The sequence below is a fragment of the Stegostoma tigrinum genome, chromosome 29 (assembly GCF_030684315.1).
Source record: "Stegostoma tigrinum isolate sSteTig4 chromosome 29, sSteTig4.hap1, whole genome shotgun sequence".
Lineage (NCBI taxonomy): Eukaryota > Metazoa > Chordata > Chondrichthyes > Orectolobiformes > Stegostomatidae > Stegostoma > Stegostoma tigrinum.
Genome location: NC_081382.1, coordinates 40,067,910 through 40,085,233, shown reverse-complemented (window position 1 = coordinate 40,085,233; position 17,324 = coordinate 40,067,910). Strand labels below are relative to the sequence as shown.

The 17,324-nt window shown below is 48.9% G+C and overlaps 1 protein-coding gene across 3 annotated transcripts in view; it reads right to left on the bottom strand.

The window, feature by feature from the left end:
- Positions 1-17,324, bottom strand: part of col27a1b (collagen, type XXVII, alpha 1b) — a 660,800-nt gene that overhangs the window by 76,242 nt on the left and 567,234 nt on the right. For all 3 annotated transcript variants that reach the window (XM_048559048.2, XM_059638229.1, XM_048559047.2), the window contains exons 40-41: positions 15,267-15,320; positions 8,675-8,728 (exon numbers count right to left, since the gene is read on the bottom strand). In XM_048559048.2, the coding sequence (XP_048415005.2) occupies positions 8,675-8,728; positions 15,267-15,320 (108 nt within the window). The remainder of the gene's footprint in view (positions 1-8,674; positions 8,729-15,266; positions 15,321-17,324) is intronic.

The window sequence follows — 17,324 nt, the reverse complement described above, 5'->3', positions numbered from 1 at the left end:
ATGGTCTCCTTTGACGTAACAGCCCTGTTCACATCCATCAACATCAACCTGGCCAAAGAAACACTGACTACACTATTAGAAGAACCGAAGACACATACACCAGACACCATCAACCTCATCAGCAAGGACAACATCAAGCTAGTGGACCTATGCCTCACCATCCACTTCACTTTCAATAACAAAACCCACAGACAAACCAACGGTACACCCATGGGATCTCCGATATCAGGGTTCTTAGCAGAGGCAGTAATGTAGAGACTCGAACAAACAGCTCTGCCAATCATCCAACCCAAACTTTGGGTCCGCTATGTGGATGACACCTTTGTCATCACTAAACAAAACAAATTAGAGGAAACCTTCAAGACCATCAATAATACCCTTTACTGGCATAACATTCACAAAAGAGGAGGAAAACAACAATAAACTGCCATTCCTAGATGTCACAGTAGAGCGAACAGCCAATGGGGAACTTCAAACCAGCGTCTACAGGAAAACAACACATACAGACCAAATACTGAACTACAGGAACAACCATCCCAACACCCACAAACGAAACTGCATTAGAACATTATTCCAACGAGCCACCACACACTGCAGCACAGAGGAACTACGCAGAGCAGAGGAAAATCACCTATACAGCGTATTCAAAAGGAATGGGTACCCTATGAACACAGTCCGCCGATTCCTCAGCAATAAACCCAAACAAACAGACAAAACAGGCCCAGAAACCATAACCACTCTCCCCTACATCAAAGGCATTTCCAAAATGACTGCCAGACTACTCGGACCTCTTGGTATCAGGGTAGCCCACAAACCCACCAACACACTAAAACAGTAGGTAATGAACTTAAAAGACCCTGTACAGACAACAACGTCATCTACAAAATACCTTGCAAGAACTTGTGACAAACACTACATTGGACAAACTGGCAGAAAACTAGCCACCAGGATACATGAACATCAACTAGCCACAAAATGACATGACCCACTATCACTCGTATCCTTACACACAGATGAGGAAGGACACCACTTTGATTGGGACAACATATCCATCCTAGGACAAGCCAAACAGAGACACGCACGAGAATTCCTAGAAGCATGGCATTCCAACCGGAACTCCATCAACAAACACATTAGCTCCAAATCAATCTACCATCCCCTGAGAAAAAGAACAGGAAATGACATCACCAACCCAAGGAAACCCAAACAGATAAATAGAAAGCGGGACATAACACCAGCGCTTCTTCGGAGGCTCACTGATGATGTTACCTAGAATGGTGACGAAACGTCTGGGGACAAACCTTCAAGCTCAGTGAACCAGCTTACATCTCGAACACAATAAAGACCCACTCTCTTGTGGACTGAGAGGAGGAGAGTGCTGTCTTGGAGGTGAAAGGAGGACATCGGGTTGGCTGTGCACCCTTGCGACCAGTGGATCTTAATGCTGGCTTCGGCCTAACGCTGGTTCAGGGGAGCAGCCAACCTGCAGCGATGGCTGCGGCAAGTGCTCGTGCCCCAGGTCAGGGGGTCCGGAACACCATCCGTGTTTCTGTAAAGAAGGTGGATGAAGGTGCACCTGTGGACCGCACCTTCTTCGTGAAGAGGGTCCTGTTGGACTGTTGTGGGTTTGCTGCTGCGGACATTTACTGCCTGCAGGATTTCCCCGGAGGGGGTTTTTACGATGTGACCTTCAGGAGTGCCAAGCTTTGCGAGCGCTTCCTGGAGGTTTTCAAGGAGAAAGGAGGTGAGGGCCCCCTCTCTGTATTGACCGCTGTCCCACTGTTTGTGATGCCAGCGCAGAGGAGCCGTATGGTGACTGTACACATGTACAACCCGCATGTGCCAGCAGTTGATGCCCTGACCTTCCTCGGAAGGTACGTGAAGGTGGAAGGGGACCTAACTGACATGGTGGACCCCTTTGGCATCTGGACGAGTAAGAGGCAGGTCAAGGTGACGCTGAGGATGGGCGCGGACGGGAATGTCGCACACCCACCGTCCAGCTTCGCGATCGGCGGGAGCAGGGGCTACCTGACCTATGCAGGGCAACCTAAAGTCTGCCATGCCTGTGGTGGGTCAGGTCACATGGCGGCCGACTGCAAAGCCACCATCTGCAGGAACTGCAGGGAGGAGGGACACCTTGCAAAGGATTGCCCACGAGAGAGAAGCTGCAACCTTTGCGGGGAAGTGGGCCACTTCTATAGGGCATGCCCGCAGCGGGGTACCACCTACGCCCAGGTCGCCGGCAGGGGAAATGCGGGGCCAGCCCCCCCGGAGGAGAGGAAGGCACCAGGGCCCAGCAAGGACCCCACTAATGTGCAGGAGGGCCAGGCCGTGCAGGAGGGCCCAGCCCTGCAGGATGGGCCCGAGGCCAGCAAAGCACCCCTGCAGGCTCCGATCCCCCCCGACAACCCGGAGCCAATGGAGGCGGCGACAGGCGACCCAGGGGAGTGGACAACAGTCCGGAAAGTGAGGAGGAATGTGCGTCGACGGGCCCAGGAACCGCAACAATCAGGAGGGAAGAGACAGCTACAGGGGGGCTATAAGAGCTCCTCTGACGAGGAGGATTCGGAGAGGGCCCACCCGAAGCAGAAGTTAAAGGTCTCGAGGGGGAAGGAAAGCAGCACCCCGCTTCCAGGTGACGGGAGGCGTCCTGAGGCTCACTCCGACACCCAGTCAAGTGCCGCTGGAGCACTGGAGGGCCCCCCCGAACTTCCAGGCGGGAAGGAGGAAACAGCACGTCCCCAGCCTGATCCGGAGCCGGACCCTCCTGCCTCCGCACCCCTGACGGGGGGATGCCACCCGGAAGGCAGCACAGACGGTTTCCTGAGCCCAGAGAGCGTCCAGCAGTTAGCCCGGGCAATGGGCATGAAGGGACAGATGGAGGGGCTAGACCTTGGACTTGGGGAGGGTACTGCGGTCACTGCCCACAATGGGGGTACGAGTTGCGAGCTTTAATGTGCGCAGCGTCAAGTCAACCGCGAGGTGTGTGTCCACGTTGGCCTACCTGACCACCATCAAGGCGGACCTCCTGTTTCTGCAGGTGTGCGGGATACCGCACCTCAGCAGGTACGGGAAATGGTCCGGCGCCTGGACCTGTGGGCCTTCGATCTGGTCGGGGGGTAACGACTGTCGCTCCTCGGGCCTGGCTATTCTGCTGCGGGGGCGCAACTTCACCATCTCTCAAGTTCAGGAGGTGGTGGGGGGGCGCCTCCTAGTGGCTGACATCACCTACAGGAACGCTCCCCTGAGGCTGATCAACGTGTACGCCCCAGCGGTACGGAGTGAGCGGTTGGCCGTCCTGCAGTGGCTTCCACCCCTGCTGGCTACGTCCAGGCCGGTCATCCTAGGCGGAGACTTCAACTGCATCATTGATGCAGATGGAAGATCCGGCGTGGGGACAGCGGGTGGGGGGATTCAACTGGACGTCACGTCCAGATTCCTGATGGGCACGGTGAAGGACGCCAAGCTGCTCGACGTCTTCAGCACCCCTGCAGACGGAGCGCAGCGGAGATACACCTGGTCGCGGCCAGACGGGTCTATCCGCTCAAGGATAGACTTCCTGTTTGTGTTACGGACGTTCTCGGTCAGATCCACTGGTGTCGAGCCGGTGTTCTTCTCTGACCACTGCCTCCTGCTGGCCGACTGTCACTTACAGGATGACCAGCCGGCCGGCAAGGGGACGTGGAAGCTCAACACGACTCTGTTGACCCCAGAGAACGTCGAGGAGCTTAACAGGGAGTACACCGGTTGGAGGACCGTGAAACCCCTCTTTGAGTCTCCAGGCGACCGGTGGGAGACGGTGAAGGAGAACATCAAGAGGTTCTTTGTCCTCAAGGGTGTTCAGAAGGCAAGAGAGAGGCGGGGAAAGCTGTCGCGACTCCAGAAAAGGGTGCAGAACCTGCTCCTTCTGCAGTTGATGGGGGTCGATGTCACGGAGGACCTCCGCGAGGTGAGGGGCCAGCAAGCCTCACTCTTCGCCGCGGAGGCCTCCAGGATAATCTTCCGGTCCAGGGTCCGCTCCGTGGAGCAGGACGAGACGTGCTCGCGTTTCTTCTTTCAGAAGGTGCACAAAGAGAGCTCTGTGCTTAGCCGGCTGAAGGAGGACGACGGCTCGGTGACGTCGTCTCGGCCCGACGTTTTGAGGATCAGCAGATCCTTCTATGCCGGACTGTACGACACGAAGCCCACGGACAGCACGGCCTCCGAGTCGTTCCTGTCGTCTATCACGGAGGTCTTAGATGACGGCACGAGGGAGTGGCTGGACCGGCCGATATCCCTGGACGAGCTGGCCAGAGCCCTCAAGTCCTTGCAGAGGAATAGGACTCCTGGAAGTGATGGCTTACCGGTCGCGCTGTATTCTGCTCTGTGGGGCCTGGTCGGCCAGGACCTGCTGGAGGTGTACGATAGTGCGCTTCGGGCAGGGGAAATGTGCAAGTCCATGAGGAAGGGCATCATCACCCTCATTTACAAGAGGAAGGGGGAGAGGGAAGAAATTAAGAATTGGCGTCCCATTTCACTTTTGAACGTGGACTACAAAATCCTGGCCAAGGTCATTGCCAACCGGGTCAGGTCTGTCCTGGAGTCGGTGATTCACCCTGACCAAACCTGTGCTGTGCCGGGCAGGAAGATCGCTGAGAGCCTCGCGCTCATCAGGGATACGATCGCCTACGTACAGGACAGGCGGGTGGACACCTGCCTCGTCAGCCTGGACCAGGAGAAGGCCTTCGACAGGGTCTCTCATGCTTACATGAGGGACGTCCTCTCCAAATTGGGGTTCGGGGAGGGCATCTGCAATTGGATCCGGCTGCTCTACGCCAACATCGTTAGCGCAGTCTCGATCAACGGGTGGGAATCAGACAGTTTTCCTGTTAGATCTGGAGTCAGGCAGGGCTGCCCACTCTCTCCTGCCTTGTTCGTGTGCTGTGTGGAGCCCTTCGCCGCCTCCATCAGGAAGGACGTGAGCCTGAAGGGCGTGACTATACCAGGCAGCGGAGGCCTTCAGGTCAAGACCTCCCTGTACATGGATGATGTCGCCGTCTTCTGCACCGATCGTCGGTCGGTGAGTAGGCTGTTGGACATCTGCGGCCAGTTTGAACTGGCCTCGGGTGCCAAAGTCAATAGGGGTAAGAGCGAGGTCATGTTCTTCGGGAACTGGGACGACCGCTCCTTCATCCCCTTCACCGTCAGGACAGGCTACCTGGAGGTGCTGGGTGTTTGGTTTGGTGGAGCTGGGGCATGCACTAAGACTTGGGAGGAGCGTATCTCCAAATTTAAGCAGAAGCTGGGCAGGTGGACGCTCCGGTCCCTCTCCATCGCGGGTAAGAACCTGGTTGTCAGGTGCGAGGGGCTTTCGGTACTGTTGTATGTGGCGCAGGCCTGGCCTATTACCTGGACCTGCGCCGCTGCGGTCACCCGGGCCATCTTCCACTTCATTTGGGGGTCGAGGATGGACCGGGTCCACAGGGACACCATGTACAAAGACCTGGGAAATGGGGGAAAGGGCGTACCGAACGCCACCCTCGCCCTGACGGCTACCTTTGTGTGTGGCTGCATCAAGCTGTGCGTAGATCCTCAGTACGCAAACACCAAGTGTCACTACTTACTGAGGTTCCACCTGTCCCCGGTGTTGCGAAGGATGGGCCTGGCCTCGTTGCCGCGGAACGCTCCGAGTAGTTGGACCGTTCCGTACCACCTGTCCTTCGTGGAGAAATTTTTGAAAGGAAACACCTTTGACCACAAGGCCGTCAGGCAGTGGTCAGCACGTAGTATCCTCAGGACCCTTCGGGAAAAGGAGAGGGTGGATCCCGTCGTGTGGTTCCCCACGCAGACTGCCAAAGTCGTTTGGCAGAATGCCTCATCGCCAGAACTTTCAAACAAGCACAAGGACATTGCTTGGCTGGCAGTGAGAGGGGCTCTGCCAGTGAGATCCTTTATGCATGCCCGGAATCTCTGCACCACCGCACGCTGCCCTCGAGGTGGCTGCGGGGGGGACGAGACTGTTGATCACCTCCTTCTGGAGTGTGCCTATGCGCAGGAGGTCTGGAGGGGGATGCAGTGGTATTTGTCGAGGTTCGTCCCGAGCAGCTCCGTGACGCGGGAATCGGTGCTCTACGGGCTGTTTCCGGGGACGCACACCGAGACCAACATCAACTGCGCCTGGAGGACCATCAATGCGGTGAAAGACGCTCTTTGGTCTGCCCGCAACTTGCTGGTCTGCCAGCTGAAAGAACTGACCCCGACCGAGTGTTGCAGACTGGCGCACTCCAAGGTCCAGGGCTACGTGCTGAGGGACGCGCTAAAGCTTGGGGCAGCCGCCGCCAAGGCGCGGTGGGGAAAGACCACCGTATGAGCCCCCTCGTCCAGAAAAGGGAAAAGAATCCTATCTGGTAACTGGGCCCAGCTGGCGCCTTCCCCAACTGGTCAGGGGGCCAACTGGGACTGTGCGGGGTGACGACTGCCGGGGCGGTTTCTTTGCTTTGTTTTTTTTTCTCTGTTTTGTTTTTTTTTTCCCTTTAGTTGGTGTACGTACCCCCGGGTAACCTGGAGTGGCTTGCATGACTGGGTAGGTGTATAAAAGTATATTTTTTCAAATAAAAAAAAAGGTGACAAAACGTCTGAAAACTAACCTTCTAGCTCAGCGAGCAAACTCACATCCATTATTGTATCTGCTTCCACTACCACCCCCAGCACAAAGTTCCAGGCACCTACCACCCTCTGTGTAAAAAACTTACCTCATACATCACCTTTACACCTTGCCCCTCACACCTTAAACCCGTGGCCCCTGGTAACTGACTCCTCCACCCTGGGATAAAGCTTCTGACTGTCCACTCTGTCCATGCCCTGCATAATCCTGTCGGCCTCTATCAGGTCGCCCCTCAACCCCCATCATTCCAGTGAGAACAACCCAAGTTTCTCCAACCTCTCCTCACAGCTAATGCCCCCCATATCAGGCAATATCTTGGTAAATCTTTTCCATACCCTCTCCAAAGCCACCACATCCTTCTGGAAGTTCAGTGACCAGAACCGAACACTATATTCCAAAGGCGGCCCAACAAAGGTCCTATTAAGCTTATAAACATTACCTGCCAATTTTTAACTTCAGTGCCCGGGCCGACGAAGGGCAACATGCCCTATGCCTTGTTGACTACCTTTTCCACCTGTGTTAACCCTTTCAGTGACCTGCGTACTGTACACCCAGATCCCTCTGCCTATCTGTACTCTAAAGGTTTCTGCCATTTACTGGATTTTTTTCCATCCGGATTAGACCTTCCAAAATGCATTACCTCACATTTTTCTGGATTAAACTCCATCTGCCATCTCTCTGCCTAAGTCACCAACCGATCTATATCCTGCTGTATCTTTTGATGGTCCTCATCACTATCCACAATTCCACCAACCTTTGTGTCATCAGCAAACTTACTAATCAGACCAGTTACATTCTCCTCCAAATCATTTGTATATATTACAAACAGCAAAGGTCCCAACACTGATCCCCGAGGAACGCCACTAGTCACAGCCCTCCATTCAGAAACACACCATTCCACCACTACCCTCTGTCTTCTATGACCGAGACAGTTTTTTTTTTATTCATCATGAAAGTTCACCTCTGACCCTGTGTGACTTACCTTCTGGATCAGCCTGCCATGAGGGGCCTTGTCAATGGCCTTACTGTAAGTCCATGTAGACAACATGTGTGACCTTTGACTCTGAGATGATGCTCTCTGCTCTTAGGCTCTCCTACAAGGAGAAACAACCTCTGCATATCTATCCTTTCAACATCTTTCCCCCACTGGGAAACTTGCATGTTTCAATGCAGGATGCTACTGTCGTGATTGGAACCAGGTGGACCTCACTGACCATGTGATCCTTGATTGGGGCTGTTAAACTGGGCCAATCAGGAAAGCCCTGGATGACCAACATTAACAGGGGATTTAGCATCTCCTCAGTTCAGGGGCGTACTGTGCATATGTAAATAAAAGGTGACTTGGAGATAAGATTTCAGCTGCACACTTTAAAAATATGAAAGTCACAAATCCACATTTGATGGTCACCAGGATGTGGGCAGTTGTCGGATTTCACTTTTCAGAAATGCGATGTCACAGCTGCAGTGCCAACCCTCCAGCATCTTGCTCCAGAAACGCAGGCCAAATACTAATGATCAAAATGTGAGCCTCACCTCTCACCTCCTCTGAAGGCAGGTGAATTAGAGTAGCAATGCACTGGAGATGTAAGAACTCTTAGGAGAGCCCTATGGAGTACATAAAACAACCAGCTACCACCTACTGAGCAAAAAGGCCATTTCATATTTGACTTAGCCCAGTCTTCTATGCAAAAAGTCACTTGCAGATGTGTGGGAGTTGCAGGCCATGTGGTCAGTGAGTATAGAGTGAGATGTTGGCCCAGTTCATGCAATGGTTTGTTTGAGGACTTTAACTGGGCACATTGAGAGTGAGTTTGGCTAAGGGCCACAGGTACGCACCAGAAGGGTGACTGATAGGAGCAGGTCATTTAGTGCGATGGGAGTTCCACAAAAATGGAGCTGTCTCGGTGAAAACCTGCCTGTTATAGAGTTGTTATGTATCATTCACTCTCCTGTCGTCATCAAAACACACTTTAGCTCCACGGAGCTTCCGGCACAGGCCAAAGTGGAAGCTAAGTTCAAGTTTATTTTTACCTTTTCACCTTTCGGGCCTGGTGGTCCTTTCGGGCCTGGTGGTCCTTTATGTCCCTGTAGAAGACAAAAATGAGTTTTAAATGCACTGAACTACTGTAATGTAATGTAATGTTTAGCTGTAATCTGTTTATCTAACTGTAATGTTTACCCTTTTAAGTTTATTTCCTCCTTTCTAATTTATACTATGAATCACTATAAGATATGTAGCTTTCTTTTATTTCTCTCCTTTGCATCTAAGACCTACACCCAGACACTTTGTACCTAAGAATGGCATCGTTAGGGGGTGGCATTGTACACTTTTCACTGTAATCCTGTACTTCTGTACGCCAGTACACGTGACAATGCATCTAATTCTAATTAATTCTAATACTAATTCAGAACCAACTTAGAGCCAACTGGGAAAAATAATTATTCCTATCACACAACGTGTGCGTCACTGACTAGGCCTGTCTCTAATTCCCCTTAAAACCAACGGCTTGCAGCCGTGTTTTGCAAGAGAAGTTATGATGTTGAAGGAAAAGCGAAGAAATCTATCAAATGATACACAAACAGAAGTTGCTGGAAAAGCTCAGCAGGTTTGGCAGCATCAGTAGAGAAAAAAAAATCAGAGTTAACATTTCACGGTAAACTTTTCAGACCAACCAGTTCTGAGGAACGGTCGCTGGACCTGAAACGTTAACTCTGATTTTTTTTCTCCACCGACGCTGCCAGACCTGCTGAGCTTTTCCAGCAACTTCTGTTTTTGTTCCTGATTTACAGCATCCGCAGTTCTTTCGATTTTTTATCAGATGATACATTCTGGTCCAACAGGTCTTGTAAACAGAGCTGCGTCACCACCATTTCCAAGTAGTAATGATTTTTCCCTCTGAAACCAACCCATTGCTGTGGGTCTGGAGTCACATGTAGGCCAGACCAGGTAAGGATGGCAGGTTTCCCTCCCTGAAGGGCATTAGTGAACCAATGTTACCCATTACCTATTGATGCCAATTTAGTTTTGAGTGATCTCAGTGTGGGAATGGATGAGCATAAAGCACCAATGACAATTCTGTCAGAAATGCCAGCAGAGAATGAGGCTATTCAGCCCATCATGTCTAGACTGGCTCTCCAATTGGTCGATGCACCTATTACCATTCTCCCAGTGTTTTCCTGTAACTGTGCTACACTGTCCCGACATCCTCATGTCTTGATTGAACACGTCTCCACCACACTGAGGGCCAGGGCATTCCACATCGCTGACCACTTGCTGCATTGGCCAGCTTTTTGACATCTCGCAGAATCATCAAACCACCAGTTTTGCGCCGGCTACCGTGGCCAGATTGCCCTCATGAAGCCACCTCTGTCAAATCACCTCATGACCGCCTCCTGCCCGAAGGAAACTGCCCCGTTTCTCCAAACCCCGGGGGTGTAACTAGAGTAGACCGCAAACACATTCCGGTAGACGAATGTTGGAGTGCTGGGGTTTGACAGCAGAGCCTGGCTTGTCCTGGAATTCTGTTTCCCTGTCTATTTGGACACGCAGTGAATGTAGTGCAGTCGGCCTGTGCGAGTTATGGAATATGAGTGATGGGTCTCATTTCTGATCCCTCCCTGTTGGGAGCTGGGCAATCCAATGGCCATTTCCAACAAATCAGATTTCACCCTGCCACTGTAAAGCCTCGCAGGGTGGAGGTACGGTTAGCTCAGCTGGGTTACAATGTAAAAGAAGATCAACAGCATGGTTGACGTCCTGCACCGGCTGAGATTATCAGGAAAGTGTCCCCTTCTCAACTCCTCCCCTCGCCTGAGGTGTGATGACACTCAGGATAAAGCGCCACCAAGCTGTCTCTCCCATTAGAGACAGCAACCCTATGATCTGGTCAGACTAAACTGACTTAGAGATCGTAGGAATTGCCAATGCTGGAGAACCTGAGATAACATGGTGCGGAGTTGGATGAACACAGCAGGCCAAGCAGCATCAGAGGAGCAGGAAGGCTCACGTTTCGGGTCGGGACCCTTCTTCTTGTTCCTGTGATGCTGCTTGGCCTGCTGTGTTCATCCAGCTCCGCACCGTGTTATCTCAGACTAAACTGACTTCACCTTTTACATGGGAAAGACAACGAGTGGATTGAGTAAACATTGGGGTCCCCAAACACGGGAAGCTGTAAAACAGTTGTCAGTAAATTATTTAACTAAAGGTCAAAGTGATAGATCAATTGAAGGCAACCCTGGACTGGTTCTGTCTGCTTCCTTTACCAGACAGCCATACCTAGGGTTTTGGGAGGGGGGAGGGTTAAATTGTTAATTTGCTCAGATTGTGGTGAGTCAGAAGTCTCTTTCGGGCTTTAATTTATTGCCATGAGGGATCAGCAGAATATTTCCAACTTTTTTTTCACGCACCGTCCACAGGATTTTCCCTTTTGTGGCTGTTTTTCTGCCTCTAGCCATTTGATACGTTATCCATGGAGAGAGGGTTGGCAGAGTGTTGGTGTAGGAGGTTGTCCAGACTAGGTGGGTTTGGTGACCCTTCAATTCACACAGACAAATTTACTCCCTTTGTAACTGTTTTGACATTCGGGTGGAAAAACAGTTTTTTATCGGTTGGAAATGGAAGGGATCTTGTTTGAAGGTTTACTGCTTTAAATCAAAGCATAAAAAGCTGTCCACTAGGGGCTCCTGGGGATCACTCAGAGTGTTTGAAGATTTAAAATAAGTCACAAAGTCCTTGGAATTTTTCAGTCACCAAGTTGTAAAAGTCATTACCCTACAGGAGGAGGTCACCGGCCCTTGAAATGTATCCTGGCTCAAGACTCAGGTAAGCCAGGAGTTACCAAGCCCATAAGCCCTGAACATAAAGCTGCCCTATCAAATTTCCTTTTGAAATAATTCATCATCTTTGTTTCCATACTGTTCCAGCAAATTCCAGGTTAGGGGCGCAGGATATAGAAGCAGGAGAAGGCCACTCAGCCCATCATATATGCCCACCATTCAATCCCACCCTGGTTGACGGAATGCTTTAACATCATCTAGCCACCCTGTACCCATAACCCTGTACATCAGGTGACTATGTTATTTTACAATTTATATTTATACTTTATATTTAAATTTTATATATTTATAAATATATTTATATTTTATTTTACCATTTTATTTCATTCTATCATAGTTACCATTACCCAGGTTGGTACCATGTTCTCTGTTAAAAATGTTCTTCTTCCTGACATTCACCCTCTCTTTCCCAAAATCTTAAGTCCAACTTCCTTATTCCTTGCAACACCAGCTAATGGGAAGAATTTTTCCCGTCGCTACCTTATCTAAACTGGTTGCAATCCTCTATTCCACTCTCAGGTCTCTCTTCAATCCCCCAGATTCTCTGACCTAACTTATTGCCCTCTGGAGCTGGCAAATCTTCTCTAAACCCTCTCAAGCACCTTCGCACTACCTCTCCATCATTCATCTGGTGCCACTGTTTTTTAATTCTGCTCAGCTCCCAGATACTCGACAATATAAACAGTCCTCACTTTTTCTCTTTGGAACACATGAACTATTTCCCGACTTCAACTAAACCACGTGGTGTGGTTACTGGTTTAACGGGGTATAAAACATACTTATAGGAAGTAGTTTTACAACTTCCCATGCTATGTTTTGGAGTCAAATTTCCAATCCTGTGCCAGAAGCTGGGAGACATGGCGTTACACTTCCACGGACCCTGCATCAATTGTTCATCTTTGATAATAGCCGCTACCATGGCTATGTCCCAACGGACTGCTGAGAAATCAAGATTATTTTATTATAATAAAGACAGAGACAGCTGGAGAAACACAGCAGGGCTGGCAGTCACTGCGGAGAGAGAAACAGAGTTACCAAGTCCTGCATGACTCTGCACTTGAACTGAAGGGTCTGGAAAAGGCCTTGGCATTATGGTGTTGGAAAATGTGGGAGGAGGGGAGCATGTAGAGCATATGGTAAAGGTGCCCCAGAGCAAAAGGAAAGACAACGCCAATGAAGTAAGGAGTGATATATAGATGAAGACAAAGTGTTAATGATAGGAGTTAATAGACTGTTGAACTTTTAACTTTATTCCTTTATTTTTCTAGTTCATATTAAGATTTTCTTTAATGTTAACTATGACCTTATTTCTTTAATTTTCTACTTTATGAAGGTAATGCTTTTTTTTTAAACTTTGCTTCTTTTACGACTTTGTACCTAAGTTTTTAGTACCCAGGTACTTATGTACCTAAAATGGTGTGGTGTGTGATGACATTATGCACTTTTCACTGTACTCCTGGACTTGAGTACACTTGACAATAAAATGAACATTAAAATCCAAATCTAGTATATGATTTCTTAGAAGCTAATGAAGTTATCATCAGTGAACCAATCCAATTCTCTTTCTGTGGTCTTAAAAGAACATCGGATCAAAGCAATGGCTCATAACACAGATGGTAACATTCTTCTGTTGTGTCTGGCTCACATTCATGTGTTTTACTGTACTCTTGTCCCTGCATTAGCTCATCTAATGCCGAAACCCTCACATGCTGGACTATTCCTACATCCTCCTGGCTCCCCTTCCACATTCTATCCTCCGCAAGCTTGAGGTCATCCAAAATGCTGCTGTCCATGCCTAACTGACAATGAGCCCCATTCCCTCATAGCTCCTGAGCTCGCTGGTCTTTAATGGCTCTGGGTGAAGCAACACCTTGGCTTTAAAATTCTCACCCTCATTTTCACTTCCCTTCGCAACCTGCTCCCTCCTTAAATCTGCCATTTCCAGCCTCACAAGCTCGCAAGATATCGGTTCCCGAGCATACTCAATTTTCTGGAATCATGGAATCCCTACAGTGTGGAGGCAGACCATTCAGCCCATCAAGTCCACAGTAGCCCTCCAAACTGACCCACACCCCCAAATCCTGTCCCCATAGCCCTGCATTTCCCATGGCTAACTCACTCAGCCTGCTCTTACCTCAACGCTACAGGCAATTTCCCATGGCCAATCCACCCTGACCTGCGCATCTTTGGACTATGGGAGGAAACCCACACAGACACAAGGAGAACATGCAAACTCCACTCAGACTGTCACCCGAGAACCAAACTGGGTCCCTGGTGCTGAGAGGCAGCAGCGCTAACCGCTGAGCCACCGTGCCACCCATGCTATTGGGGATCACACTGTTAGTTCTCTAGGCTGAAATACTGGCAGCCCCGCCCTAAATCTCTCTGGCCTCACCTTCCTCCTTTGAAGTGCTCTACAAAACCTATCCCTCTGACCCGACGTTTGGTCATTTGACCGCGGAACTTCTGATGTGTCTCGATGCCATGTTGTGTTTGCTCCTGTGAAACACTTTGGCTAAACAAATCTAAGTTGCTGTTGTCGTAAGGAGAACGGTTAGCGATGCAGAGTGGACCATCCGGTGCCACATTGAGCCATTTTCCTTGGCTCAGTGTTTCTGCCCCATCTCGTTGATGGTACATGTTCATGGTGACAGGCTGCACCCAATGATCTGATTTCCTTCGACAGCTTTTTGTTTATTTTAACCTGAGCATGCCACTGCGATTAAAGTTGTTAAATATGTTCAGAAGTAACCAACAAACTAGCACTGATTGTAGGGTGAGTGTTCTTTGCAACAAGTTGCTGTAAGATACCATCATTTCAGGTTTGACTGTGTTTTGATTTTGTAAACCTCAAAAATGTCCCACCTCAATGCTCTGTTGTTAGCAAACACGGATTTGGCTCCCTCAGCCGGGATCATTTAACCATTTTGTGAATAGCTGTGGCCCCAGCACCAAATCCCGTGGGACCCCCATCTACACCTGTTTCCAAACAAACTCTCATGGTCTCTGCCTCAGCACCTTCCCTTGGGAAGGTATTGGGTGTCCTCACATGACAGAAGGAAAAACCAGTAAAACACAGTCGAAAACAGAAGTTGCTGGAAAAGCTCAGCAGGTCTGGCAGCATCTGTGGAGCAAAAAATGAGAGTTAACGTTTCGTTTCTGAGGAAGGGTCACCGGATCCGAAACGTTCACTCTGTTTTCCCCTTCACAGACGCTGCCAGACCTGCTGAGCTCTTCCAGCAACTTCTGTTTTCGTTCCTGATTTACATCATCCGCAGTTCTTTTGGTTTTTATTTAATATTTAAATGGTGATCTATTGGGAAATGTAGATGTATAAGTGATGTGGTGATCTTCAGCACCAATCAGTGAAAGGAGACAGGGAGGTGCAGCTAGCGAATACGGCCTCAAGTGGTACACTAGCCTTCACTGCAAATAGATTTGAGTTCAGAAGCGGGGGGATGTCTCATTGCAGTTATACAGGGCCTTGGTGAAGCCACATTTGGACGACTGGAAGACCACAAATCATGAGATATAAGAACAGAGGTAGGTCATTTGTCCCTTGAGTCTGCTTCACCCTTCAATAGGATCCTACACTCCTTCCTGCTCTTTCCCAGTTATGGACCTGAAATATTAACTCTGTTTCTCTCGCAGCAGATGCTGCCTACCCTGCTGAGTTTCTCCAATAATTTCTGTCTTTATTTCAGATTTCCAGCATCCGCAGTGGTCGGTTTTATTTGCGCATTGAGTTGTCACACTGTGGCGTAAAGCAGCATCTGTGTGTCCTTACCTCGTAGCCTGCAATTCCTGGCTCACCCTGAGCCCCCATGCGACCTGGAGCGCCCTGTCAAAGAGGGGAAGGAAGGCCGATCAGATAATCAAAGGCTTGTAAATCTGAAAGCGTTTCATTCGCCCAGTCAGTGCCAAATAAAGTCAATTCATTTTTGAGTTTCCCTGTTGAAGCGGAATAACTTTCCAACAGTCATTGCAAAAGGCAAAACCTACACACACATATATCCTTCTGCATTATTGTTTTTAACCAATAATCCCATTAATAGAATTAATCAGTTGCTGAGGTGCCATTTTAATCTAGTAATTTTGAGAAATACCAAACAGCACATTTTACATTTCTTGATTGGAAATGTACTATATATTAAACAGATGTTTTACACTTCTTCCGATATTTAACGCTGCAAAATGATAGTTTACCTTCTTAATCTACTGTTCTGTTGTGAATGGAGAACTACTGCACTCTCAGTATAACGATCATTTACATACAGAAACCTGGGCTGTGCTACATTCCCCTGATTCATCACTTCTCACTTAAATATCACTGAAAAGAGAGATGTGTTAAAAAATCCTGCATTCTTCAGGACTGATGCAAGAATGTCAAATTTCAAACAATTACATCCATGTTATTGACAGGAGCAAAGGCTGCTGATTGGCTGTCAAGTCAACTCAGACTGGGAAGCAGTGTTGCCATGGAGAAAGAAATAGTGAGCCAAAGGCTGCCCTAAGTTTTGCGACAATTCAAACAGGTACAAAGCTTGAACATGGTGCTCTACAATGGTGGACAGAGTAGCGTGGACTTTGCAGCAGTTCCTGAGATTCGGGCTTATTTCTAGATTTCTATGTCTCTATATTCTTGTCAGAGGACACCTGACAACCAATTACTACCCTGCAGTACAAATTATTGTGATCATCTGAAATTTGGCATTCTTGCAATGGTCCTGATTAGTGCGAGAAAAATAGATGCAGACACATACCTCTCTTCTTACCAGCACAAAAGTGCAGCATCACCAAACAGCTATGTACAATACTGTTCTGCGTACACAGTCTCTGTGTTCTATTTAATGTGCAGAATGTTCAATGTGCAGAGCTGTCAGTAATATTGTACACCAGCAAATTCCAATTTTAATTTAATATCCTGTCCTTTAGGTGGTATTGTACTGCATAGGTCATTAAATAAGTGGCATATCTATGGACCACAGCTCTTGATTTAATGTGTGTGTTACGAATGCCTTCTTTGCTAATAAGAAATCTTTTTGCAAACACTTATTCAACGAATTGCAAGTCCTTGGAGCCAAACAATTCTCTGACTTCAGGGTAATCAGTGTTTTTTTAATTCATTCATTTACAGAGTGAGACCAGCATTTAATACCCAGAGAGTCAACCACATTGCAGTGAGCCTGGAGTCACATATGGACCAGACCAGGTAAGGATGGCAGGTTCCCTCATTGAAGGGCATTAGCGAACCAGATGGGCTTTAATAACAATTACCTTACAGTCATCATTGGACTCTTAAGTCCAAAATTGTTATTGATTTTAAATTCCACCACCTTCTTAGACAGGATTTCACCCTAGGTCCCCAGAACATTAGCTGTGTTTGCAGTTTAACAGCCCAGCAATAACACCACCAGGTCATCACCTCCCCTACCTTTAGAACTCTGGCTACAAGGGAACGTCGCTTGGTAATGTGCAGCATTGACATCCCTGTTCAAGTGCACAATGGGCCTTCACTGAGGCCTCAGTGGTAGAGTGTGTGTGTGTGTGTGTGTGTGAGAGTGTGTGTGTATGTGGGTCTGAGGGTGTGTGCATTCAGGGTGAGGGAGCTTCTGGGTGCTACTGAACCTGTTTAGCCTGAGTGACCCTCACCGATGATGCTCTATCATCCTGCAGATGGAGTTTGTCACAAAGAGCGTGTTAGTGATTAACTGTGTTTTTGATTCAATGGGGGACAATGGATTATAATTGCTTGGCATCCTGTCAATACCCAGAGGCTTGAAATAATTCCAGCAGCGGACTGAATTCCAAGGGGAAGTATAAAGGACTTGGAAAGAGGCTCCTT